General features: G+C 39.9%; 1 protein-coding gene across 1 annotated transcript; it reads left to right on the top strand.

Annotated features, from left to right (window-relative positions):
• Positions 1-16,508: 16,508 nt before the first annotated feature.
• pfdn4 (prefoldin subunit 4) lies at positions 16,509-25,146 on the top strand. The gene is made up of 4 exons (XM_061697679.1): positions 16,509-16,561; positions 21,247-21,354; positions 23,136-23,276; positions 24,851-25,146. Exons 1-4 carry the CDS (start codon positions 16,535-16,537, stop codon positions 24,980-24,982), a joined length of 408 nt encoding a protein of 135 aa, XP_061553663.1. The 5' UTR covers positions 16,509-16,534; the 3' UTR covers positions 24,983-25,146.
• Positions 25,147-26,202: the final 1,056 nt, after the last annotated feature.

Below are 26,202 nucleotides of genomic sequence, written 5' to 3' on the forward strand. Positions count from 1 at the left end.
TACTTCATAAATTGCTTCTTTTATGACTCTATTTGTCCTGAGGTTTGTGGGTTGGTTCTCAGGAGAGCTTACACTCTCCTCTGAGTGACCAACAGAAAAGAGAGGAACTTGTAACATTTCCATTTCAATCCAGGACAGATGCGCTTCAACATCATGTTCCAGGGATTCCTCATTTTGGACACTGTTCTCTTCTACTGGTTTCTCTAGGACCGAGCTACATGAATCCAGCACCTCTTCTGGTAATGGTTCTGTTTGCAAATAACACCATTTTGTATCTCTGATTTTACAAATATTAAGGTTCTCCAACATACCTTCATCAAAAGGCTCTATTATGGTCACTCCTTGATCCTCGTGAGGACTTTCATTTTCCTCTTTGGGCACATCAGATATGGCGGGGTTTTCTGCATAACTTTTATCTCTAGCTAAAGCATGTTCAGATGATTCAGAGACTACACCTTCAGAAGATGTTCCGTCAAAGAGGTGATCATCTTTGGCAGGATTGATAATCTCTTCTGTTCTGGATTCTTGAATAAGTGTATCTTCATCAACACTTACTAGCAGTACTTCATTTTTCTTCAGTGTAGATTCCTCGAAGTGCATGTCAACTTTAGTAGGGATGATGGTCTCCTCTGCAGTTTGTTTTGGGACTGCTGGGATTTTCATGTGTCGTTCCGAGCGGTATGCCAGAGCTTCCACAGATGCTTCAGTGACTTCACATTGGGAAAATGATTCTTGGACAGGCGTATCTTCCACAACACTTACAAGAACTGCCTCGATTTCCTTCTGGGTGTTTTCTCCAGAGGTGATCTCATCATTAGTTGGGATAATGGTTTCCACAAAGGGTGGTTCTGAATCAGCAGGTACTTTTTCTTGCTGTGACGAGCAGGACACAAACCTGACTGCACTGATGCCTTTTATTTTCAGGTGGTTATCACTGTTGGGGTCCAGAGGTGTGGTAATCCTAAATTCAGGGTACTGAGAGAGGGCTGTTTCCTCTTGTATCTCATTTGCAGCTTTGTTCCCATCTGTAGGAATGCCAGATTTTGCATTTGTTTCAGATGTTCCATCAATCTGTTCATCTGTGCCACCTTCTGCGTCAGGTGAACATTCATCAAAATGATCTTCAGGAACTTCATCAATGGTTGACAGTTCTTTGTGCAAAGCAGCGTACCTTTCCAAAAAGTCTTCAAGCACATCACATTGATCAATATTGACACCTTTTTCATCAACTGGCTTTGTTCTCTGAAGAATTAAATGTTCTTCCTCCTCTGATATTGTTTCCATCATTGTGATCAGTGGCTCATCGTAGACTGATGGTATGTCATTTATTTCCCTGACACCATGCATAACAATCTCAGGGTCAGCAGTTTCATTTAGAAGTGTTTCATCTGTTGAACGTCCTTCTCCATCCTGAAGTCGAGACACTTTGACCTCTTTAACTATTCTCATGACGTTTTCTGATGGATTATATTGTACTGGGATTTCTGGATCAATTTCGTGAGAGTCATTAAAGCTCCTTTTTTCAGGATTTTGAATTTCACCTTCACCAGTCACCTCCACCCTCTTGGCTCTGAACATAATAGCCTCAATAATGACGTCCACAGTGATTTCTCCATTGATGATGCCTGATGCCTGGTTGTCGGATGATTCTTCTTTTATACTCTCTTCAACTGCCTCCTCTGCAATGATGAGATCAGATTCACTTAGTTCTTTGTCAGATTCTTTTCCGACCATCTCTTCCACGAGGACCTTGGTGGTGAATGGCCCCTCCACGCCATCTCCTGTTTGTGTCGAAATATCTGCTTCAGTTATTCTGTCTGTCTGAGTGTAAGATTCAGCTTGGCGATGCAGATAATCCGGGTCCCCTTTGAGTTCAGATGTGGCGACCGTGTCTTCTCTGCTTGAACTGGATTCCTTTATCATGAAAATCAAGATTCATATTTAGATTCACACTTTGGTGTTTTATTCTGGGACAGACAGTAACCATGTGTACAGTATGAGTAGAATATATACTGTATATTGACAAATAAATTGCAACTTCAAAAAACATGGTACCACAGACTTACATACACTTTATGTATGTGATTTTGGAGGCCGATTCGAGAAGACATTACAGCTAAAGCATAAATGATGAGTCTTTTCGGATATACGTCCATCCTTTTCTATATCGCGTCCTCATTAGGTTCAGGGTGAACTGCTGCCTTTTCCAGCTGACTTTGGGTGAGAGGTTGGGTCCAACTTGGTCACCAGTAAATCACAGGGCTCATATAGACAAACAACTGGTCACATCTATCGATAATTTAGAGGTCTTCAATAAACCTAGCATGCATGTTTTTGAAACGTGAGATAAAGCCGGAGTACCCAGAGAAACCCCACAAAAAGGCTGGGAAAACATGCAAACTCCACACAGGCGAGGTCGGGCTTTGAAGCCCGGTCCTCAGAACTGTGAGGACATCCACCATGTTTATTTTCCTATATGCAATCTTAAAATAAATTAAATCTAAAGACATTCAAATCAGAACTATTTTGTCATTAACTTGGCACCTTAATACAACTATCACATCTTAATTGTAGTACTTTGGCATTAGTACATGCACAACTGGAAATAGATTTAGCTGCTATTTACATTTTGTGGGCATGTTGTTGATGAAGAAAACTCATACCAGGTAAAACGTTGGCTGTTTTACTTACATTTTCTGTATGTACATTTAAGACAATAAATGTCCATGGAATGAGGTTTTCTAAATAACCCCACCCAGTGACTAATTAAAGAGTCTCTTATTTAGAAGTAAAACAATAAAAACCTATGGGAGCCCTTGTCTGAACTCACAAGAAACTGGATCACCTGACCTATAACACAGGCCCAAAACTTTCCCTCAGAAGTGTTTTCTCAACCCAGTTCAAAACAAACCCTAAAACCTGTCCTTAACTCTAACCCAAAACTAATCCCAACACATTAAAGACTAACCCAAATCTCCATAAACCAGACCCCTTACACCAGCCCTAAAAGTGAAAATACTCACCAAAAGTGTGTCAGTGCAAGGAAGATTTGCATCTCTTGCAATATTCTTATGGGTCTCTTCTTCAGTGACACTCTCTGCATCAACCGGTGCATCTATTTCTCCTTTCTTTTTGAATATTTTGTCAAAAAGTTGCACCTTTCCTTCATGTTTCTCAGCTTCTTCTCTCTGGGGGGTGACAGCCAGCTTTTCGGGAACATCTTCGTATTCAGCATCCTGACTGTCCGATTGCACCACCACATATTCAGATTCTGTGGCAGGATTTAATGCTGCAGCCTTGCCGTTTTGTTGGTTTGGGGTCAAACTGTTAACTAAAAATAAGAAGGAATGGTCAAATGAAAACATCTAAATCATGACTGATCAACACCCATAATCCATCCTATAAGACCCTTAGGGCCTGATTTGCTAAGATCTCAAACACTGGGTGCTAAATTGCATGTAACAGATTGCACGCGTTGTTGGGGGTATGTTGCATCTGATTTACTAAGACTGTATCGCAATTGGCAACAGGTTTAAAAGTAGTCGAGATCAACCTACTTAAATGAGGGGTTTTGCACTTTCGGTAGCTTTGATGGTTCACCATGGAACATTTGGGAGCGCATCGCAAGGGCAAAGTAAGTTTGAAGAAATTACACTTTAACAGTTGTTGGCAGAGGCAAACAAATTTCGCTCTAATGATTTTGGGGAAGCCAAAAACCACATTAATGTCATGTTTTGTTTCATTTAACTCACAAGTTCCTCCATATTATCAGAGCAATAGATTTACTTTCTGTGATGTTTGCCTCTTACTTCCAATTCCATTACTTCAAACATTATTTTGCATTTTTTTTTTTTTGCATTTGCATGGCTGTTCCATATATTTCTTAGGAAAAGCATCTAAAGTGCAAATCCCTCTTTTAAACATGGTATCCTCCACCACTTTTACAACTTTTACACCTGTTGCCAACAGCGCATACAATCTTAGTTCGAGTGACTGAACACGCAATTATTTTGGATCTTAGTAAAAGATTGGAATCTTAGCTGATGACCCACAACACAACCACCAACAGCGCGTGCAATCTTTGGGAGTGAACATGCGATTTAGCACTCGCTATTTGGAATTTTAGTTAATCAGGCTCATTCTGTTTTTGTCTTTCTCCAAATGTTGTGGATTGTAAACTGGGCTGATTTTTTTTTTTTAAACAGACAACTGTGGCAGTATATATTTTTAAAAGGGTTGTCCAAAATTGATTTTTACAGATTATTGAATCAATTATGACTTAACAAATACTGTACTGTTCCTTTGAAAGGATCAACGTGGATAGTGCAACATTTAGTAAACATGGGCTGGTCTACCCAAGAACATGAGATTAGTTTGATCACCAGTATGTCAATATCATCTCACAGGATGATTCTCTCTGCAGGGACACTAACTGCACCATGACAGATTAAATAGTCTGTTTTAGAGACTACGCCTATAGTTCACAATAGAGGGCACAAGAAACAGTCAGTGTGTTTACACTGCATCAAAAAGTCCAAAGGACCAATTCATCCTGGAAATGGAAGGCTGATTTTGTCTACCACTAAATGATATACAGTGTAATGTGTTTTGATGTTTTAAGGGGTAAGAAAAATAGAGAAATCTGATTACAGTATATACAATCTAACTCAGCAACTACAGTTTCCCCCATATTACCATTACAAATACAGTAGAACCTCTAAAGTTAAAAACCCTTGACAATTCAAAATTCAGTCAAAAGTTTTGGGAAAAATGTTTCTAAAGTCATGCACAACATCAAAATAATTTTGTTTTGCATTTTCTTTTGACTTTTTTTAGGCTTTTTACAACACTTTTATCCAAAAGAAAAAAGCGGCCTCAACAAGAGGTGTGAAGGAGACTGTGAAGAAGAATATACAGTACGTAACAGGAATTTACCATGAGGTAAGAAGACTCACATCTTCTATTTACTATTAAGAATGTTTCATGTCACACATTTGACATTTAAGAATGTTTAATAAAGTAGATATGAGTGATAGTCACCTTTGCACTAAACCTTCTTTAATAATGTTTTAATATGTTAGTGTTAAACTTATTTTTACACTAACACGGAAAGTAAAATATTAAACACTGTACACTTAATTAAGGTTTAATGATAAAAGCTTGACCATATAATAGAAGTTTCTATTTTCCATTATTTCCTATTGGAAAAATAGTTTCCCAAATCCCAATAAAACAGTGATACAGATCTTTGAGGTTCAACTGCAAACTCAATAACAAGAACTCACCATCAATCTCTAATCCATTGGATGTGTTGTTTCCTGTCAGGGCATTCAGTCCTCCATTTATATCACACTGATTGAGCTATGAACAAATGGTACTGAACAATGAAAAGCTAAAAACAAATATGCCAACACAACAATTTAGTGAAAGTTAAATACAAAAAAATCAATTCTCAGTCTAGTCTACAAGTGGAATTGACCGTTTCTGTCATTTACCTTACTTGGATCTTTGTTCTTGGAATGCTCATTACCCATACTTGAGACCTAAAGATGCAGGGTTACTGAAGTCAATGAAATATAGTACAGTATATAAGTATTTGTAATGGTAGACCCTAGCATTTGATCATATATAACATTAATTAACGTTCTTACCCAAGCTGCACTTCAAGTCAAGTAAGTAAGATTCTCCTCTCTCGAAAGGGTGGACTCGCTGCTCCTGCCCAACTGTGCTTACAACTATTGTTGACAGGCCATTATATGTGTGCTTGCAGATGGGTGGGACTGTTGTTTAAGTAATCAGTAGGATTTCTTCCCCAAGTAAAGCCCAAAAGATGGGCAACGGCACATGATTAATTAGTTCAAGCTGATTCCTCTGTGAGCCCTCTTCATCACCATCAAGAGCACTGTAATGAAACCAACGGGATGTGTATTGAGGATGTTTACAGGGCACGCCATACCACACAGGATGTTTCCCGGTTTGAGCACGATAATTTGGAGCCTTTTCTATATTATTGCCTTCACCAAGTGTGAAAAATAAATGGGTCATTCCAATTCTGGCTGACATTTTAGGTTAACAACATTTTTGAAAAATGGACCATTATTTAAAAATGTTTTGATATGTTTCTAGAATAACAGGTGATAAACCAACATGTAATTAGTCCAGCTCAACCATTAATGATGGGCTTTTTATTCGTCATATCATATATTTTGCTATATTTGGTGCAACCCTGTTACTTATACTCAGACACCTGAAAATCATATGGGTTATTTTCATATAATTCCATGATAATGATAAAGAAACTGCTAATTTAGTGTAATCTAATGATAAAGAAACTGCTAATTTAGCTTGAGCTCCTTGGTTTTATGTGTAAATGTCTCCCATGCTGAATTTGCATCCATTTTCATGAAGTTATTGATTATTTAAAGATTTAAGGCCAGAATAGCAAAGACAATAAAGAGATAAATATACTCATTATTGGCAGTCCAATGCATATGTAATCTGAACAATAAGAGTTCTGAAACTTGTATGGGAAAAAAAGTCATAAACGGTAAAGACATAAACAGCTTCATAGCAACCATGTGAGTTGCACAATTTACGTATTGCATTTCAAACTCTGCAGACACGAGTGCATAAATGATCCTAACTACTCATTATACCCATTACACACGTGTCTTTATACAATTGTAATAACAATAAAGACATGCAACTGTTCTGACCCTTTCTTCATTTCATATATATCTCAGAAATAACACCATCTATTTTGCTGTCTTCGATTTTGTGAATGTAAAATGGCTGCCACAACCTGTCTCTTAAGTGCATCCTCTGGTACACTGCAACAACATAATGAGGCTCCCTCCAGTGGCATTAACGGTAAAGACAGCTCGAGTAAAATAGAAGGGCCATTTTTAAAAGAACTAAGACAATAAGATGCATTGGTGTTGGTTTACATGAAGAAGGAATATTAAGCAAAAGGAGAAAAAAATCCTATATATACAAAAATGTGATTAGCTCCTTGAGAAAATGTTTTGTAAATCATGAAATTTCTTTGGGGACACGTTATTTAGACATTTTGGCATGACAATTAGGAAAAATATCACTTAGAATTTCTTTTTTACATTAACAATTATTCTGTTTTGAATGATATCGCCTGCAAATACCTCAAATACTTCTATAAAAAATATATTTTAATTACTTATTAACATTTTCAAAATGAAATTCAGTGGGGTACGTATTTACTGTCATTGATCAAATTTAAATGAAAACGACCCATATATTTTAAAAAATATTGCTGACTAAATCCTTGACTTAAAATAAAGAAATTTCAATCATTTTTAAATTCGGATTTAATTTTACAGTACTATTACTCGAATTACAGTGGCAGGGTTGCAAGTAAGAGGGTTGAAAACCAATGCTAACGTTACGTTTTTTGCCCAAGTTCATGCTAGCTGTGTTAGCTACTATGCTATTCTGTAGTATGTAATAATAAAAAAAAGAGACTGATATTAAAATGTCTTTTGGAGATATTGTGAGAAACGGGGTTGCGTCGGTTTGAGTGACACACTCCATTACGGCTGAAAACATTGAACAAATATGATATATAGGAGAGAGGACTTAACATTAGGTCTACCAATGGTATGGACACTTAACTTGAAGATGTCAAGTTTGTTGAATCAAGTGGCTCCTTTTTTCCTCTCTCTCTAGATGACGAAAAAGGTTTAAGTAACGGGGTTGCGTGTATGTTGAGAGCAACAACTTCAGAGCACTGTTATATTTTATACGTAAGTTGGTTGTTAAGAGAGACAAGACACAAAAGCCATTTTAGAGGTTGCTCAAGAACTATGTTTGTTTTTTTTGTCTTTTTTAAATATTTTGGAATCACTTTTTCCAGAGCTCGAGTTACATTCTGTCTCAGAACAACTGTAATTTTACACAAAAGGGGGAGGTTATTTAAAATTCAATGGGGGATGGGTGGGTGGGTGGGGGGGGGGGGGTGTACAGAAAATGTATTGTTTTGATCGCTGTTCGTTTGTTGAATGTCAGTTATGCAAAAACAGCTTAAGCACTTTCTGTGAAACTATAAGAAGGGGTGGTGCATGTTGGGCAAGATGTCAGAAAATGTTGGTGCTAATCCAGATAAAAATGCAGTCAGAGGAATGTTCTTTATCTTTTTATCCAGTCAAGGTGGAATTGCACCCTGTCATCTTTGAGGAACCCAAACACAAATTTGGCAATCTGCGAATGTCATTCACTCCCATTAGAGGATATTATTTTTGCTGTTTAACTCACAATGGAAGTGCTCCCACTTCGCCAGAATACAAAATGGTGCATTCCTGTTGTTTTACATCGTCTGCCATTAACCAGGAAGTAGCCTGCTAACATTCAAACACATCGATGAACATAAATAAGGTCCTCCATGATTTTTTTTGGTCATTTTTGTTGGTGTAATCTAATTTCTCTGTAAGGTGTTTGAGCCAGCAGTGGACTAATTTTTAGCCAGTCTGCCTCACAGTTCTGAGGTTCTGGGTTCGATTATCTTCCTATGTGGCGTTTGCATGTTCTTCCCATGTTTACGTGGGTTTTCTTTTCGTCCCACATTCCAAAAACATGTATTGTATACTTGGTTCATTGAAGACTGTAAATTATCTATAAGTGTTAATCTGCGTGTGAATGCCTGTTTATCTATATGTGCTCTACGATAGGCTGGCAACCAGTCTATGGTGTGCTCCGCATTTTACCCACTGTCAGCTGCGATAGGCTCCACCTCACCTGTGACCTTAATGATGACAAGCGAACATATAGAAAATGTATGGATTGATGGTTGATAACTCAGAATGGAAGTGTTCCCCTGCCCAGAATAATAAATGGTCCTATTGTTTTATGTCTTCCTCATTGAACCGGGAGGTGGTCTGCTCATATAGAGTACAAATAACCACAAATATAGTACAATTTTTACCCGTTGTTTGAGAAATTCCTTTTGTGTTTTTTGCCATCCCATCACCCCAAGATGTTAAAAAATGTTACGGGCCTCTTATGTCATCTTCCATCATTCAGGTTGTCGGCTGCTAAAATGCAGCCAGACATATAAATGCAAAAACTGAGTTCCATGCTTTTTTCCTTTTTTTTTTAATTCACTTTTGTTAGTGTCTTTTTTTTCTCTTTTATTTTTCCATGGCCAAGAATAGGAAAAGGGTACAGTTACATCATTTATATATTTGCCATTACACCAGAGCACCAGAAAGTAGCCTGCTAGTTTTTTTCTTTTTCTTTTCACTTTTCTTTTTCTTTCTTTTTTTTTTTCTTTTCACTTTTTTGGGGATGTTTTTTTTGTTTGTTTGTTCTGCAAGGCCCTTCTCCCGACAACAGTGTCAAAACTGGTACAGTTCTGTTGTTTTTATCAGGATGTAGCTGTGAACTAAATTAAGATGACCTGTGGTTTATTATTATTATTTTCAGTTTTATGAACCGCTCAGCTGGTGGTGCTGCGCTTGGCTGATTGACATTCTCGTTCATGTTGTTGTTTTATTATGATTCCAATTCCATTTAATCAAAACTGGCATGTGGATTAAAATATCTAATACGACATCATTCCATTTGAAAACAAAGTTGTTTGTGGATACGCGGTTCATAAAATGGATGGATGGATGGATGTTTGTGGTTTGTCAAGAGCAACTAACGGCTCCTTTTGATCAGAGCTCATCAGGAAAGACAGGGAGAGCTCTGTGATGAGATCATCTGCCACATTGTCTTGTTAAAGATTGCACAATGCTTATCTGAGGGGAGAGGGGGCATCAATACAGCAATACTGCAAACCTTGCATCCATCAAAGAAAGATAACAGTTCATCATCTGATTTGCTCCTTTTATCAGTCTTTCATTTTTATTTTGTTTTTGCATTTGGAAATGTGTCATGATTTTGGGGGACAAATGTTCCTTAACGTTTATTTTGTTCTTCTCAGCAAACATCCATATCAGTATACTCTGTAGAAAAAGGACATGTTTTTTTAACGAATAAACTCAAAATGTGCTGTATTGATGGTAAATGTTGGAATGCTTGAGCACAATGCTCCAATTGTGGTATGTGGTGTGCACATGAAGGTGGGAGTTGGATTCCCCCGTTTGGATTGTGCACTCTTTATACAAGACCTCATAGCTACGTTGCATTATAGTTACGATAATCCTAAAAGAATGTATCTCACCGCTTCTAAATTGTCCATATGTGTGAATGGTTGTTTGGCGATAGAAATCTTGGTGTTCATGCATCAATTTTCTGTACCGCTTAGCCTCATTAGGGTCATGGGCGTGTTGGAGTCTGTCCCAGCTGACTTTGGGTGAGCAGTGGGGTACAACCTTGAATGGTCACCATTTAAATGCAGGGCACAAATAGACAAACAACCATTCACACTCACATGCACACAATTTAGAGGCTTCAATGAACTGGACATGTCTTTTGAATGTGGGAGGAAACCGGAGTACCTGAGGAAAACCCATGAGGAAGCCAGAATACTGCAGAAACCCCATGCAAGCTCAAAGAGAACTCCACACAGGGTGGCCAGAGTCCAGATTTCCAACTACTTGCAATCTTGGTACAGTTAAATTTAGATTGCTTTCCAATGGCCACTTCACTGTAGCACCGTCGGCTGGTGGTTAGTACATCTAGAAAGCTGGGTTTGAATCTCAGTTGGAGCGTCTCTTTGTGGAGTTTCAATGTTCTTCCTGTTCTTGCGTGGGTTTTCTCCGGGCTCTTCGGCTTCCTCCCACATTCCATAAACATACATATTAGTTTCATTTAAGACTCTAAATCAACCATAGGTGTGGATTTGAATATTAATAGTTATTTGTCAAGTTGTGTCCTGTGAGTGACTGGCAACCAGTCCAAGGTTTAGCCTGCCTCTAGCTCAGAGTCAGCTGGGATAGGCTCCAGCACACCTATGACCCTGATAAGGACAAATGCTGTGGAAAGTGGGTAGTAAATTTCAACCTTTACAAAGGTTTAATGTGAGCGACAGTTTGAGCCTTGAACAAATAGATTTGATTTCGATAATTTAGCTTACACACAAAGAATGCTACAAGACTCGCACAACCAAATGACATGGAAAGGTTTGTGTTCGACTTTAGGTGTTCTACTGCATATTCCCTTGATGGCATCTACATATTCTACAAAGGATTAATGGTACTCTTGCTTTACAGATGTGTTCGGTAAATATTTGAGCTAGGGTGCAGTATTGTTTGCTAGAGAAATATTAACAGTGCACTCATTCAGTAACACCTTCACTCATTCAGTAACAACTTGTCAGTAGCATATATAAACAGTTTCACACATTTAAATATAACCCCCCAAAAAAAACTGCTGAACAAAAGCACACTTTGGAGCATCGTAAGAACCATTTCCAGGTCCTGGGGAGCCCTAGGCAGTCTCCAGATCTCAACCCCAGAGAAAATCTTTGGACTGAGTTGAAAGTCTGTGTTGCCAAGCAACAGCCCCAAAACAGCACTGCTCTAGAGGAGCGCTTCATGGAGGAATGGGCCAAAATATCAGCAAGAGTGTGTGAAAACCTTGTGAAGACTTACAGAAAATGTTTGACCTGTCATTGCCAACAAAGTTTATATAACAAAGTATTGAGATGAACTTTTGTTATTGACCAAATAATTTGCTAATAAATTCTTTAAAAATCCGACAATGTGATTTTCTGGATTTGTTTTTCCTCATTTTGTCTCTCATAGGTCAGGTATAGCTATGATGAAAATTACAGGCCTCTCTCATCTTTTTAAGTCTGAGAACTTGCACAATTGGTGGCTGACTAAAGACTTTTTTGCCCCACTGTTATAGTTTATGGAAAGTTGACATTTTGGTGTTTGTATACAAATTGTTGGGCTCTCATGAGTGGCTACCCTCCAATCACATGTGTAGTTAAACAACCAATAAATCTTCTGTTGTATGCCTATCTCTAAAAATGTGTCTGTGAGCGAATTGTTCCACCCCACTGTTACAAAACAGTGGTGCTAATTTACAAAATAACAACCCCCACATGATCTTTCTCAGCCAATGACTTGCCATCTAGGCTTCCAAAGCAAAATAATCACTTTGACAAAGGCAGAGCCAGCCCGTGGCATAAAGAGTATATGCCGTTGTTTAGGGTGGGGGGCGTATTTATTTCTGTGTTGCTTGCTCCACACCATCCATCCATCCATTTTCTGAGCCGCTTATCCTCTCTAGGGTCGCGGGCATGCTGGAGCCTATCCCAGCTGTCATCGGGCAGGAGGCGGGGTACACCCTGAACTGGTTGCCAGCCAATCGCAGGGCACATACAAACAGACAACCATTCGCTCTCACAGTCATACCTACGGGCAATTTAGAGTCTCCAATTTATGCATGTTTTTGGGATGTGGGAGGAAAGCGGAGTGCCCGGAGAAAACCCACGCAGGCACGGGGAGAACATGCAAACTCCACACAGTCGGGGCCGGGGATTGAACCCGGGTCCTCAGAACTGTGAGGCTGACGCTCTAACCAGTCGACCACGAATTATATACGTATGTCACATCTATGGCTCCACATACTGTTTTGTAGGATGTTTACATACCTGTAGAAACAAGGTAGAAGAAGATTACGTGTTAATGGTGAAAACTATGTAGACTCTGCTGTAGAATGTTATTTATTTTGCCGTGTGCTAAATCAGAATCATCTTTATTTGCCAAGTATGTCCAAAACACACAAGGAATTTGTCTCCGGTAGTTGGAGCCGCTCTAGTACAACAGACAGTCAATTTACAGAACACTTTGGGGACATAAAGACATTGACAAAAAACAATTGTGCAAAAAGATGCAGAGTCCTCTAGCACTTAGAGCAGTTCGAACGACTAATATTGCAATAGTCCGGTGCAATGACCATTGTGCAAAGGGCGCTGAGACTTCAAGGAGTGTATGCGGTTTAAAGTGACGAGTAGTGCGATCATCTGGGACAATTGTTGGTTGTGCAAATGTTACAGATACTCCTCAATCAGTGTGCAAATGGAGCAGATGCTACTCTGGCATGAGTGCCCAGTATATGCAAATAGTGCAGCATGGCGAGACAACTACAGTGAGTGCACGAGTAATACATAATTGGCCCCACAGAAATGTGACAACGAACTCAAGTCAAAAAATTGCCAGCTTGTTGTAATGGAATTATAGGTTAGGTGTTTAAGAAGTTGATCGCAAGAGGGAAGAAGCTGTTGGAATGTCTACTAGTTCTAGTTTGCGTTGATCGGTAGCGCCTACCTGAGGGAAGGAGCTGGAAGAGCCGGTGACCGGGGTGCAGACGGTCCGAGAGGATTTTGCACGCCCTTGTCTTAGTTCTGGCAGCGTGCAAGCCCTCAATGGTGGGTAGGGGGGTACCGACAATCCTTTCAGCAGTTTTGATTGTCCGTTGCAGTCGGAGTTTGTCCTTTTTTGTAGCAGCACCAAACCAGACTGTGATGGAAGAAACACAGGACCGATTCGATGACCGCTGTGTAGAACTGTCTCAGCAGCTCCGGTGGCAGGCCGTGCTTTCTCAGAAGCCGCAGGAAGTACATCCTCTGCTGGGCCTTTTTGAGGACGGAGTTGATGTTGTTCGCCCACTTCAGGTCCTGAGAGATTGTAATTCCCAGGAACTTGAAGGTCTCGACGGTTGACACAAGGCAGCTGGACAACGTGAGGGGCAGCTGTGGCGAAGGATGCCTACTGAAGTCCACGATCATCTCTACCGTCTTGAGCGTGTTCCGCTCCAGGTTGTGTCGGCCGCACCACAGCTCCAGCCGCTCCGCTTCCTGTCGATATGCAGACTCGTCACCGTCCTTGATGAGGCCGATGACAGTGGTGTCATCTGCAAACTTCAGGAGCTTGACAGTCGGGTTCGCTGAGGTGCAGTCGTTCGTGTAGAGAGAGAAGAGCAGCGGAGAGAGGACACAACCTTGGGGCGCCCCAGTGCTGATGCTGCGTGTGGATGAGGTGGCCTCCCCCAGCCTGACCTGCTGTGTCCTGCCCGTCAGAAAGCTGTAAATCCACTGGCAGATGGCAGGTGAGACGCTGAGCTGGAGAAGCTTGGTTGAAAGGAGTTCAGGGATGATGGTGTTGAACGCTGAGCTGAAGTCCACGAACAGGATCCTCGCGTAGGTCCCTGAACTGTCGAGGTGTTCTAGGATGAAGTGCAGTCCCATGTTGACTGCATCATCCGCAGACCTGTTCGCTTGGTAGGCAAACTGCAGGGGGTCCAGCAGGGGACTTGTGACACTCTTGAGGTGGTCCAGCACGAGACGTTCAAAGGACTTCATGACCACAGATGTCAAAGCGACAGGCCTGTAGTCATTCAGACCAGAGATTGCAGGTTTCTTGGGGACTGGAATGATGGTGGAGCGTTTGAAACAGGATGGAACTTCGCACATTTCCAAAGATCTGTTAAAGATCTGAGTGAAGACTGGAGCGAGCTGGTCCGCGCAGACTTTGAGGCAGGATGGGGACACATGGTCCGGTCCTGTCGCTTTGTTAATCTTCTGTTGTTTGAAGATGCGTCTCACATCCTGTTCATGGATGGTTAACGCAGAAGTCAGAGGTGTGGTTGTGGTCGCGGGTGCGGCCGGGTGGGTGTGTGGAGTGAAACTGTCCTTTTCAAATCTGCAATAGAAGGTATTCAAGTCGTTGGCTAGTGTGTTATTGTTCTCAGCTTGGGGGGGATCGTCGCTTGTAATTAGTCAGCGATTAATCAGTTATTTAATTGTGTGGCTCTTCTATGCTGTCCATATGTTATGATACGACAGATGAATGAAAGTGGCAGTGGAGCGAGTTATTTGTCGGGGTTACATGATGCTCCAACCAAACGATTCTCCATTTTTCAGTAGCTGTGCTGCAGGTGCACTGGATTGGTTGCAGTGTGTAAGCATGGTTGTAAACCAACGATTCCCAACGGGTGTTCCGTGACACAGTGTGGCGTGAAAGATAATCAGATGTACCGTGATCGCACTTTGGGATCTATTTCTGCAAAGTGAGCAGCTAATGACACCTTTGTCTTGGATCACCTGACCAAGGCTGGGAAACACTGACGTAGACGGCATGTTTGTGATGCTTGGGAAAGATTCGGAACAAAGCCACGGGTGAATTGGCTACGATTATTTTGATAACCAAATTGTTACATACATGGCTGCAACGGAAAGTACATTTAGGAGTGGTGGTTAAGGACAGGAAGAGAAAGTTGGAGATAAAATAAGAGCTAATAAAGCTATGTATCATTTAGTGACTCTGAATAAATTAGAGAGGTGAGTTTCCTACAGCATTTAAAGTTGGGTTTTTGTACAAATTTAATCGAAATCCACAGTTAATTTTACGCTGACCTGACGGCTAGACATAATAAATACATTATAATATTTCAATGATGAGTTTGAAACATTTTTATTTGAACATGGTTCTTTTTTGTTAGCTTGTTAAACAGTCTAAAAGAAATTGTAAACATAATTTATGACCAATTCCTCTTTGTCTCCTTTGTATTGATAGCTTATGTTAACTACTTAAAAATGTTTTTGTGAACAAAGTTACATTGTATATAGCCACTGTAATTCGAATATGGCTAACAGTGGCTAGAAAGAAATAAGTGTATTATCAAATTGAGCTGAAATGTTTTTCAAGATTTTCTTGCTTTTTCTTGAAAGCTTAAGTAGAACTGCATATTTAAAGTTAATAATAGCTTTTTTAAAAACTATTACCCAAGGTATATTGCATCATAAATTGGTGTTTTACTTCACTATTTTAACACACCTGTCAAATGTCAAAACCGCCCCAAATTCCTCCAGTTGCATCTTTTTAGAACATATCGGAATCTATTAAAATTATTGGAAAATTTGTTGAAAATTGAAGTTGAAAATTTTGGGGAAAAAAAAGATTTGTTGTGCAGTTAATGTAGACCTGGTATATTTATTTTTTCCAGCCTATATTTCAGAAATAATAATCTAATGTGTAATCTTTTCAGGGACATTACTTAAGTAGTTATGAGCAGTGTGTGTGATTTGGCGGCTGTGCTTTGTTTTGCGGGGTACCACATATCACACCAAAATCCCAGGGGCCAAAGCACTACTAGCAGCTCAAAGGTAAGCAGAGCTGCAGTGTTAGCTAACAGTGTTACCAGTATTAGAACCTCGTAATAACGTAACAATGTTCATTTAAATTGTCTACACGAGGGTGTATTTGTGTTGTGACGTCATGCACCCCAAAACGATATAATACAATAAAAGATGGTGATAAATTTGCTGCATAAATACGTCTGTAATTCTTGATCCTTGAGGTATTTTAACGAGAGCATTCCACAGACATGTTATTAAGACAACTTAAAACTGTTTTAAACTGTGGGTGGGAAACTGCTAATATGCCACCTTTTAAATTCATAGAATAAAGAACGTTTTCTCTTCAGATTGTGTTAAATGTTGCAAGCCCTCTTCTGTTGGTTAAAAACAAAAAATGGGGTGTTGGTCCACCGGGGCGCAAGGGGCGCTGTTTGCTCGACCCTGACGCTAATTGTCTACGAGCAAGTGAAGATGGCTGCGACCATAAAGGGGCCTGTCGTAAGTTGATTTAAAATGACTATTAGTTGTCTTGTTTAAAATTTAGAGCCGCTTTGGCATAGGTGTTACGTGTTTTGTGCATGAAACTACCGGTGTGCAAGAGCGAGCTTCTGATGTTTTTAAGTCGCGTTCACACCTTCACGTCAATCACAGTATCATGTGCTAATCGTCAGCTAGCTACATCACCATTCATATCAGTGATATTATTCAGCGACTTGCTCTTTTTGAGATCTTACGTTTAAATAGTTCGGCGGTAATGTTATTGCTCAACCGACCTGCCATGTTTTTTTTTACAGTTAGACGAATGAACAGAAAGACAGAAAGCGTTACGCCCGAGTTTCACTCCAATGCTTTTCGTCGCTTTCCCCTTTCTATCAATTGCTGTGTTCAGTTTGGCATCATTCTCCATTCAGGCTGGTTAAAGTTTTCATTTACGTGTGTGTAAGCTTTGCGTAATATCGTGTTTGCGTTCATGAGTGACAGAATAAATTGAGAGCAGTTTAATTTACCAAGGAATTCGTCTTTGTGAGTGAGAAAATGTCTTGTGGGCAATAAATTGTGTGAAGCCATACCAAATAGATGAACAATTTATATTACAGTACATAAATAGGGATGCACCGATCCCTGTATCTGTGATGATACTGTACCTCTGTACAGTACTCTGCACTGATGTAAATACTCCAATACTACACACCGATGCCACATGACAAGCCTGACATAGACTTTCCAGGTAAGAGTCGTGTCAGGATGACCACTGCAAATTATGCCCTGCAAAATGAATGATTAGCTCCGCTCGAAGTGGCAACCACCGAGTTTTGCGAGTCGCGTCGGCCGCTCCCATCGCGCAGTGGCGGGGCACCCGGGCGGTAGGGAACGCGCTGCGGCTGTAAAGAGAAGTAAGCGATGGTATGATAAAGTATCACTACAGTTATTCTGTGACAGTTTATTTTATAACTTTTGGTATTCTGTAGAAGCAGTCTTGTATTTATTTTTACAATTTTTTTTTGTGTGCCACTATTGCGTCCTGTGGTCTCTGTTTTTCTTTGAGCCTTATCTGCTGTTAAATGTACTCTTTTTACAGAGTGGCGCTTAGTGTTTTGACAAAGACACCACATAACTCAACTTTATTTATAGACCACTTTAAAGAACAACGGGAGCTATAACAATGTGCTGTACATAATAAAGACCAAACAACAAAAACATACAACAAAATAAATAAAGTAAATAATACGTCTAAAAAGTTACTCTAAAAGGTGTCAGATTTTTGAGAAACAGGCCATGTTTAAGAGGCTTTTCCTAATTTTGACTAATATTTAATAACATAAAAATAATGTATTAAACATTTGAATCACAACTGCAAGACGTAATGGAATTATCAAGTATCAGTAGACTACTCTTTATTGGCGAGTAGTGAAATATATAATAATAATGTATTTGTACTAGGACTGCACGATATTGGAAAAAAAATAACTACAATATTTTTTAAACCTGCGATATATACAGTAGGTATGGAAAGGATTCAGACCCCCTTAAAATGAGATGGGAGAAACTTCTAGAAAGTCAACCCTCACTGCAGCCCTCCATCAGTCGGGGCTTTATGGCAGAGTGGCCCGACAGAAGCCGCTCCTCAGTGCAAGACACATGAAAGCTCTGGTCTGATGAGACCAAGATAGAACATTTGGGCCTTAATTCTAACCGCTATGTGTGGAGAAAACCAGGAACTGTTCATCACCTGTCCAATACAGTCTCAACAGTGAAGCATGGTGGTGGCAGCATCATGCTGTGGGGGTGTTTTTCAGCTGGTCAGGGACAGGGAGACTGGTTGCAATCAAAGGAAAGATGAATGCGGTCAAGTACAGGGATGTCCTGGATGAAAACCTTCTCCACGGAGCTCAGGCCCTCAGACTGGGCCGAAGATTCACTTTCCAACAAGACAATTACCTTAAGCACACAGCTAAAATAACAAAGGAGTGGCTTCAGAACAACTCCGTGACTGTTCTTGAATGGCCCAGCCGGAGCCCTGACTTAAACCCAATTGAGCATCTCTGGAGAGACCTGAAAATGGCTGTCCACCAACGTTCCCCATCCAACCTGACAGAACTGGAGAGGATCTGCAAGGAGGAATGGCAGAGGATCCCCAAAGCCAGGTGTGAAAAACTTGTTGCATCATTCCCAAAAAGACTCATGGGTGTATTAGCTCAAAAGGGTGTTTCTACTTAATACTGAGCAAAGGGTCTAAATACTTATGGCTGTGTGATATTTCAGTTTTTCTTTCTTAATAAATCTGCAAAAATTTAAACAATTCTGTTTTTTTCTGTCAATAAGGGGTGCTGTGTGAAACATTATTTTAGCAATATAACTAAGACTGAAAAATGTAAGGGGGTCTGAATACTTTCCGTCCCAACTGTATATTGTGATGCTCAGTCTGGAAAAACCGGTATTGATATATCCCTATACATAAAGCTGGAAGCAGCAATGAACATGCCCTCACTTCCCCTTTTGTTCATCAGACTTTGACGCCATGCTCCGCCCACATTAGATGGCATAGGCAAAAATAATGGGTGTTGCCCATCTGTCATCAGGGTCCAAAATTAACCCTCGTCAGTCGCCAAATGTGACTCAATTATCCGTTTGGCGAGTGAATCCCAGAGCGCTATGCCAAGTGGCAAGTGAAAGTTTGTACCCATGTACACAAACATAACCGTGCAAATCATCGTGCAGCGGTGTGTCCTGGAGCCAATCATACTGGACCAGGGCGTGGCCTGCCAGGAATGTAAGCCCGATCTCTGTTATCAGCTGTGTGTGTAATTCCTCGATCTAACATGACGGCATGTACGCGACCACAGCCCATCGGAGACGTCCTTTCCGTGGTCCACTTCCGTATGAAAGTAGCGGGAGTAAACAGAAGCCAACGTCGGTTGTGAGGCGGCGTCTCTAGAGCGTCATAGAGAAATGATGTTATAACTAGCCGTTGTGTAAGGTATGTCGGCACCCTCAAAAATGAACAACACTGTTTATTCCTTTGAAGTACGACCCAAGTGATTATGTGGAAAGCAAAGCAAGACTGTCACGCTCTGTTGCTAGCACAGGTAGCATTAGCCGTTAGCCACTGCTAGCGGTGAGGCCACCAGCAACAATAAATCGTGTCATTATTTTTCAGGTTGTTTATAATTGGCAACACTAGTTAATCCGTATTGTTATAAAAGATGATTCACATTTGAAAGTAGCAAATAATGTTAACAGGATATGTAACATCATGACTGGAGAATGATAATGTTTACAATTCAAGGTATCTTCATTATCCCAGAGGAGGGCACTTTGTTTATTTTGCATCTTGTACCTCCAAAAATAGTTAGGACTTCAAACTAGTGTTATTTTTCCACATTCGCTGCACTGTTAAGTGATAAGTTTTCTTATATTTTTCTACATGTATTTTATTTGCGTAGTAAGTTTACTAATATCGTGTTGGGATTACTGTTTTAATTATTGACTATGAGGAGTTAAAAGGTCTTAAAATGTTGAACTATACCCTCCAGCTTAGTTTTCAGTACAGATGCTTGAAAACTGGCTGTTTTAAAAAAAAAAAAAAGTTTAAAACGATATAAAAACATTGTGATAATAATCGAGATGGGACAATATGAACAAAAATTAATCGTGATCTTTTTTTTTTTGCCAGAACGAACAGCCCGATAACAAACACACAAAACAGGTTTGACAGTACAAGCTAAAAACATTAACATAGTCATAAAAGAACAATCAGCAGTTTTACTAAGCAAAATCCAAACTCTTTAAAATGAAACCAAATGAAACATTGACAGCCTAATGTTTCAGCTTCCAAGCTGCTTAAAAGTCCTTTAAAAGTGTTCAATAATGAAAAATTAAACAGACGCACACGTGCCAGGGCGTATGATACCATGGAGGCTCTAGTGGTGTTGCAGGGGGACTGTGTGAGGCCAGACTTTAAGGATGTTAAATAAAACTATTTTTTTCTGAGTGCTGTCATTTGTTTCTGTGAATTGTTGTCTCAGTTTGCATGCAACGTAATATAGTATTATATGTGTAAAATTAGGGCAGCACACATATACACACATTGCACGCGTCAGCATTGCGATGACGGAATTTTTTTCGATGGATTGTGCAGCCCTATGTGAAATTATATAGTATTTTGGCCAGTAAAAAATATGCTTGGCCAGTGGATTTTTTTTTTCTCAATCGGCCGGTTAGTCAAAAACTTAATTTCGGCCCCTGTCTGTCACATATACCTGATTCCCACTGGGGTTCATTTGGGCAAATTCCCGAGTAAGAGTTTGTTAAAGTGCGAACCAAACTCGTCGACTTCCCGTTCAATTCCATGCATGATGCCTTGACACTTTTTTTATGTCCTGTTATGACAGTCCACCAATATTGTGTCAATCAATAAAACTGGTATTGGGGCTTTTTTTCCCAGGGGGCGCTATTAAATGGGTTTTGAGGTCTCGCGTTGCAGACCCCTAAGATAAATGCGTTTTTGCGAGGATACGCATGATTACCAAAATGGAGGAGTCTTCAAAAAGGCGTTTCCTAATAAAGGAAACCCAGTTTTATTTTGCTAGTTACATATACACAATACACACATACACAATACACAATACACACATTTCTGTGTGTATTGTTCTGACTTCACCAAACTCATCTCTCGCTTGCAGGGGGTCGAAGACGTCAATGTCACTTTTGAGGATCAGCAAAAGATCAACAAGTTTGCCAGGAGCACGAATCGAATGACAGAGCTAAAAAAAGAAATTGAGTCAAAGAAGGTGAGCAGCGTGCGAATAAGCTTCATCATGTTATTGTTTACAGCCGTCACGTTTTGCAAGGGTTTGTCCACTGTTGAGCTTGTAAGGCTTACAGTGAAACAGCTAAGGCGGGGTACGCACATGGCCACAATCAAGCATTTTCCATCCGTTGCAATCAAAACCAGCAAAGGCCTGATTCTCTGATTTCTTTGAAAGATTATCCTGAACAATTTATTTTTCATTATGGCTATTTTCTGTTTGGGATTTTTATGACTGTGTGGGCAAATAAATGTGTTGCATAGAACATTTTGCACTTGAAACTATGTAAATCCCAGGATGCACATGTCTGGAAACTAAGGAGTCCCAGCCCTGGAACAATGAGTCCCTGCAATTTATCATAATGGAATACAAATACAGTAATCCTACGCTGTATCACGGTGCTTGATTGGCTGTCCCGCTGTATAGCAAATTTTTATTACAGTTGTTAATCTATTTTTTATACTGTTTGTACAATATGTTTGTGTTATCCATTGCTCTCGCTCTCAATATATTTCTAGTTTGTTAATTTTAATTAGGATGATATACTTTCCCAAAAACTATCATGACAAACGATAGTATCGTTGATGTTTTTCTGCCACTGATATAGTATATTTGAGCATGATAATGCAAGTACAGTACATCTTTTTTAGGAACAATTAACTCGAAGAATACAGGGCTGTGAAAAAGTCTCAAATTCTTATAATTTTGCCTAGTTTCCCCACTTTAATGTTTAAGATCAAGCAAATGTAAAAATCAGAGAAATATATCCCAAGGGAACTTAAAATGCAGTTTTTAAATGATTTCATGCCCTGTGTGAAAAACTAATGGCGCCCTTAACACAGTAACTGTTTGGGCCATCCTCAGCAGCAACAACTGAAATCAAACATTTTCTATAACTGGCAATGAGTCTTCACATCTTTGTGGAGATATTTTGGCCCACTCTTCCCTGCGGAATTGTTTGAATTCAGAAAATATTTATGGTTTTCGAGCATAAATGGCCTTTTTAAGGTCATGCGATGTTTATTTTTATTTTTAATTTTTTAAGCCATTCAGAAGTTGACTTGCTGATGTGTTTTGGATTGTTATCCTGTTGCAGAACCCAGCTGTGCTTCATCTTGAGGTCACAAAATGATGGCTAAACATTCTCCTTCAGGATTTTCTGTTAAAGAGCCGAATACATGTTTCCATCAATCACAGCTAGTTTTCCAGGTCCTGATGGAACAAAGCAGCCCAAGACCATCACATGATGTTCTATTTCTGAAATGCTGTGCTACATTTATGCCAGATTTGACGAGACACAAAAATTCAAAAAGGTCAACTTTCATCTCGTCATTCCATATAATATTCTCCCTAAAGTCTTGGGGATCGTTGCAATGTTTTTTTTTTGTTTTTTTGGCAAATGTAAGACGAGCCTTTGTCCTTTTTGGTCATTTCGCCTTGGAACTCGGCCATGGATGCCATTTTTGCGCAGTCTCTTCTTTATTGTTGTGTCATGAACACATACCTTAACTGAGGCTAAGGAGGCCTGCAGTTCTTTAGAAGTTGTCCTAAGAAGTAGAAAGTATGGTTACTTGTTTAAAAAGTAAGGAGTAAAAAGTCGCCACAAAAATAAATACTCAAGTACAGATACATGAAAACTCTACTTAAAGTACAGGAACAAAGTATAAGTAATTCGTTACTTCCACCTCTGATGGCAACACATTGTGATATAATTGTCTGTTACTCTTTGATTCCTACCACCGATGTGCTCTCCTGCCTTGCAGAAGTCACTGCAGAACTTGCAGGACGCCAGCGACGACCTAATGATGTTTGACGACGACTCACTGTTGATCCCTTATCAGATCGGTGACGTCTTCATCAGTCACACGCAAGAAGAGACGCAAGAGATGCTGGAGGCTGCCAAGGTAATCCACTATAGACATCATTAACACATACCAAGTTGATGCAGCACGTTTAAAAACAGAACAATTAATGGGATTTAGCTGTGATTGCTGTTTAATGCATTTAGTTTTATGTATTTCTTTTTATGTAAGAAACGACATTTAGTAACCATTTGATTTTTCCCAGCCAATTGCTGAAGATTTGTTTATTTGTTTTTATTTATATATTATTTTTAAGAAATAAATAATAATGAAATAAAAGTATATGTATTGAAATACACAGACCGGCCTAACATTGTGACCACTTGCATAATCTAATGACATCCAATACAAGAGCTGTCAAATAGTCATCCTTTACAAAGATCATGATCAGTTTTCATTGACTTCGCAGAGAGGTATTCATTTAACAACACATGTAAAACTTTGGTTGTACAGTGGAACCTCGATAAAACGGACAAATAGGGGCGGGGGGGTTGTCCGATATAGCTGATTGTCCGTGACATTGAAGCACTTTTTTTTTTTTTTTTTTTTGAGGCCATATGCACACACATTGCTTTACAGTACAAAATGTTGTACTTTTATCATGGCCTAAAACACCCAGTACAGTACAAAGTCATTGTAAATAAATATAAAAAAGTTTTAAAAGTTTCAAAACTTACTTACTTAGCTGGTGTGCTTTATGTAGACATTATTGACGTACTCGTCATAGCCAAATTGCTTTCATGAGCTGCGAAGAATAGGTGCTTCCTAGTTCCAACTCCTTGCCACAGATGAACAGCTTGACAAAATAAAAACTGTTACTGTAGCAAAAATAGCATGTTTCAGACTCCAGAGAATTTTGTGTTGTATTCCTTTTTGTGTTAACACCGTAGCTAGCCATGTGAGCTCTCTCTGTGGCGCAGAGTACTATGGCAGATATGCTACTATAATCAATGAACTCCTGCCATCATGGCAGCCATGCGGAAATGTTGCCATATTCAACATGGCCACAATGTAGGCACATCTCTCAGTTGGATGTAGTTAAATTGGCTATCTATGATCCGGAAACACATGTCTTCCAGTCTCTGCCTGCATTGCGCCACAGCGCCAGTAAACAAAAGCAGCCAATCCATACATACAAAGACAGTAGAACAAATAAACTCAGAAGTTAAGTTGTGTGTAATAATGTGAAATGACACAGAGAAAAAGTATTGAAGACGCCAACTGGTATTTATTTAATACTTTGTACAAAAGCCTTTGTTTGCAGTGACAGGTTCAAGATGCCTCCTGTATGGAGAAACTAGTCTCATGCATTGCTCTGGTGTGATTTTAGCCCATTCCTCCACACAAGCAGTCTTCCAAGTCTTGAAGTCTCTGTGGGCTTCTTTTATGGACCTTGAGTTTCAGTTCTTTCCATAGATTTTGGCAGATACAATATATTCTTGCTTTACAATTTGGGGGTTTAGTTCCCCTTTAAATTTGGCAGCAATTTAATTTACTGTAGCTCTACAGTACTGGAAAACATGCAAAATGTATCTTGAAAGCTCTTGAGTTATACCTTGGAACACACGTTTGAACGCCGCCGTGGGTAATTCCAAATGCCTTGGTTCTGTGAGCAGGAAGCACTGGAGCAGGAGGTCAAAGGGCTCGACGAGCGAGTGTCGGCCATCCAACAGCTGTTGTCGGATCTGAAGGTGCAGCTCTACGCCAAGTTCGGTAACAACATCAACTTGGAGGCGGACGAAAGCTGAGGCGGGACTTTGTCAGTTGACCCAGTAAGGACTTTGACAGAACATTTGACACACAAACAGGAGGTCCAGTTGGACCTGACCTGCGATGTTATCGCAAAGAACCGCAGGGACAACAATGGGGGAAAAAAACCCAAAACTGAATAAATAAATTCCCTTCAAGTGTATTTTTTGTCGTCTCTTATTTTTCAATGCTTATTTGTGGTAATCATGATTTATTGCATTTTTACCTGAATGGTTCTGAATGGTTAAGGACAGCATGTACCGGTACATGTCACAATTCTGCATTTTGGTGTTTGAATCTTGGCTTCGGCCTTCCTGTGTGGATTTTGTATGTTCTCCCCGTGCTCTCAAGGGTTTACTCCAGATAGTCTGGCTTCCTCCCAAATTCCAAAGACACGCATAGTGTGTTAATTGAAGCGTATATTTTCCATAGGTGTGAATGCTTGTCTATATGTGCCGTGCTGTTGACCGATGACTAGTCCAGGATATGCCCCTCTTCTCGCACGAAGTCAGCTGGCCTCTGCTCCAGCTCACCGCCGACCCTAATGAGGACAAGTGCTATATATAACAGATGGTAATGCACAGTGATGAGAATCATTAGTATGTAAGTAAGAAGGACAGAACAAATCACAAGTACTGTACAGGATATGTAGAACGCGAGTGATAAAATTACATTGAAGCAGACACTGTTGGTTGATCTGGTTGTTGATCATACTTTACGAGTCATCCTCTGCTGGTGTACTCTTTCCCCCCCCCCCCAACATCCAAATTTCTGATGAACCACCTGGATTTAGACCACACAGCATCTTCAGCAGCACTTGTTAAAGCAGGAAGGAGCATGGAGGTGACTTATTTCCCCCTTGTGGTTTTGTGTACTTTGTTCTCATTTTGACCTGAGTTGAACCACTAGGAAAACAGCATATCAAGTATTTTTTTCATGCAGTTTGTATACATTCCACTTCCACACTATAGTTATAAGAAAGATTATTATTATTTATTTTCTTAAACCAGGTAAGGCCTTTGTGGCATTAGAATGCAGTATATACGTAAACTACTTACGCATTCGAACAATCATAATTAATCCTAGTTATCTTTGTTAGCAAAGCATACACAGGAAGTCAGCTCTTCCGTTTTCCGCTTTGGTCACGTGACGTTCCGTATAGCGGATTAAACGGGATAATCAACAGGTGGCATGCTGGTCGAAAACATTATCAGAGGCA

This window comes from Phycodurus eques, chromosome 1 (assembly GCF_024500275.1).
Source record: "Phycodurus eques isolate BA_2022a chromosome 1, UOR_Pequ_1.1, whole genome shotgun sequence".
Taxonomy (NCBI): Eukaryota; Metazoa; Chordata; class Actinopteri; order Syngnathiformes; family Syngnathidae; genus Phycodurus; species Phycodurus eques.

Bases quoted from the DNA above. Each gene is read 5' to 3' on its own strand.
- pfdn4 (XM_061697679.1), top strand. From the start codon at position 16,535: ATGGCTGCGACCATAAAGGGGCCTGTC. The intron at 16,562-21,246 runs GTAAGTTGATTT...TCTCGCTTGCAG, and splicing joins CGACCATAAAGGGGCCTGTC to GGGGTCGAAGACGTCAATGT. The intron at 23,277-24,850 runs GTAATCCACTAT...TTCTGTGAGCAG, and splicing joins AGATGCTGGAGGCTGCCAAG to GAAGCACTGGAGCAGGAGGT.